Genomic DNA, 2,783 nt, shown 5'->3' with positions numbered 1-2,783 from the left:
ATTTTATAGTCTTTAGTTTTTTTAATTTAGAAAAAGATTTTATAAGAAATTTATATAATTATTTATTTTAGCCTGAGTACTAATGCTACTGCATGTATGAACACTTTAATGAACAATGGTGGAAAATATGAAGTTGAGGCAAGGATAGGAATTTTGTGCCTTAATTTGCTTAAAATTTGCTTCAAAATTATTGGTTATTCACTGACAATGTTTTTAAAACACATTTTTTTCAAGGTTCTCATTTATGACAGATTTGGCCAAGATATAATCTCTCCTCTGCTATCTGTGAAAGAACTGAGAGATATGGGAATCACTCTGCATCTGTGAGTTTTAATACATTTCTAGTAATTGCATTTATTTTCAAATAAATTGTGAAAGATTTCTTCAGCCACCCTGAGGTCAAATTATTAAAGAACATTTACAGAAAAAAATTACTAGATTATAACATCTAAATAATATAGAATGTTTGTCTCTGGTGTCATCTTTTATCCATCCCTCATTTTTGAGATTTTAATCCTCACTCTAAGGCTATGTACAATTTCAAAATTTAAAATGTCTTTCGTATCTTTTCCATAGACTCAGCCCTCTCTGTAAAGGAAAAGAGGCATTTTCCTTGGATACATAGAACCTGGGGAACTCCTTTTGCTAGGAGTCTTACCTCTGTTTCAGTTCTCAAAGTATCTTAGTGTCAAACCCCCCACCCCATTTATTTTGTTTTTTTGAGACAGTATGTGACTATGTGTCCCATGCTGGTCTTGAACTCTCAAAAATCCTCCTGCCTCAGCTTCCAGAGTGCTAGGATTCCAGCCAGGCATGCCCAGCAAAAAGTGTTTTAATCCTTTAATCTAAATATTCTTTTAAAAAGCAATAACAAAAAAACCTTGCATTAGTTTATCAATATGAAAAATTTAAGTGAGTACGTAAAGTGTTGACTGTTAATCATCATAAAAGGCTATAGTGCCTTCTTAACAACTTTGCTTATATTGCTCTGGATATATTTGATAGAAATAAGTTGTACTATTTTATAGTTTTGCCTAGTAGAGTGCTTGGAGAGGGGCTGTGTTCGTGAATAAATACAAGGTAAAACTTTTATGTATTGAAGGAGTCAGTATTATTCTGTTGCAACATACTGAATTTGAAATTCAGTCTTTTAGTGGGAATATGGTTTTAGAATTTCATTGACTACCATATCAGAATCTGAGTTGATCAGCTTGAATTCTTTAATTATATAATGAGTACTTTTTCTAACTGTAATTTGTTTATATTTAATAGACTATTGTATTCCATCAATTCTACCTTTTGTTTTGTTTTGATGGTGCTCAGAATTGAAGAACCCAGAATTTTGTGTGTTAAGCAAACAAGCACTGTACCTCTGAGCTACACCTCAAGCCCAGTTGCATCAGTTCGAAGTACAGTACACACTTTTCTGTGTTTCTGTAATTAGGATCTGCATTTCAATTGATGACATGTCATAGTTGATGACATTTTTCTAAATGATACACAAAGGTTTTAGAATTGATACCACCACAGTTCAGTGGGAATATGGTATTTGATAGACCTTTCCCTTCATTTTAATGTTAGACTTGAAATACAAATTCTTGGTAATGTGTTAACTCTCAGGAACTAAATTGAAATTCAGCTTGATGCAATCCTTGGAAATAGTGGATAATTAATAAGCATGATTGACCAATGGTACTGTTTTGCATTTTTATTTTACTTATGAAAAGACTTAAGTTTAGAAATTTTAAATAATTACATTTAGACAGCTAGTTAGTAGCAGAGTCATAGTCAGACTACTTAGCCACCAATTCTGTGCTATTTGTCTATGAATCATAATGGCTCCATTACAGTGGTTAATAGAACTGAGGCCCAACTCGGTACTACCTTAAGCACCAACAAGAAAGGCTGCCAGTTTGAGAGTCTAGGCAGTACAGGGCTGTTGCCACCTGAGCAAAGACTATTTAGTTCATCTAAATACTATGGTGAACTCTTGCTAACTTTGCCTCTAGCCATTTTCCCTCTTTGCTGGAGAATACTGCATCAATTATTTTATACACTCTGAAAGCTATTTTAGGCTGATTATAGGAAACAATAATCACAAATTTCCAGCATATGAACTGGTGGTTGTAGTCCTTTAGGGGAGACATTTGAACAGCCAACAGAAAGGAACCTAGCCAGATGTGGCAGCGCACACCTACAATCCCAGCACTCCCACCCTAACACAGGAGGATTTTAAGTAGGAGCCCAGTCTGGGCATTTTAGGAACCCAGCAAGAACCTGTCTCAAAATAAAAAAGGAGCTGAGCTCAAGCTACTGTACTGCAGTATAGGAAAAAAAGAAAGCAACCTGTTGCTGCCATCACATTAAATTTCTCATTGTCAATAGCAGCTACCAGACAAATAGAAGAAATTATTAAATACTGACTACCTGGTAGCATGTGCCCCTTTCACTCTTCTTGATCCTAAAATGTTGGCTAGAGTCAGTGATATTCTAGAAATAGAATGCCAGTCATGTTTCCTGATAAAAGTATGGTAAGTCAGGCCATACTTACCACTAAGATAACTCAGTGAACTAAAGCACCTGCTTAGACAGAGCACAGTGGCCAGGATTGGATCCCCAGCATTTCATGCCGGCCCTGCCCCTGGAGTGTGCTGAAACAGTGAATGAGACTGGGCATGGGGCACACACCTGTAATCTTGACACTTGGGAGGCTGAAAACAGGAGATCACTATGATCTACGTAGTGAGACCCTGTGGACCCTGTACTAAATATATATATATATA

General features: G+C 35.8%; 1 protein-coding gene across 1 annotated transcript in view; it reads left to right on the top strand.

Moving 5' to 3' along the window:
* Nucleotides 1–2,783, top strand: part of Scfd1 (sec1 family domain containing 1) — a 123,085-nt gene that overhangs the window by 9,012 nt on the left and 111,290 nt on the right. Inside the window, exon 3 of the mRNA XM_004637124.2 lies at nt 235–323. Coding sequence (XP_004637181.1) covers nt 235–323 — 89 coding nt within the window. The remainder of the gene's footprint in view (nt 1–234; nt 324–2,783) is intronic.

This window comes from Octodon degus, unplaced genomic scaffold (genome assembly GCF_000260255.1).
Source record: "Octodon degus isolate 3935 unplaced genomic scaffold, OctDeg1.0 scaffold00086, whole genome shotgun sequence".
In the NCBI taxonomy this organism is placed as follows: domain Eukaryota; kingdom Metazoa; phylum Chordata; class Mammalia; order Rodentia; family Octodontidae; genus Octodon; species Octodon degus.
This window is presented reverse-complemented; position numbering and strand designations above follow the sequence as displayed.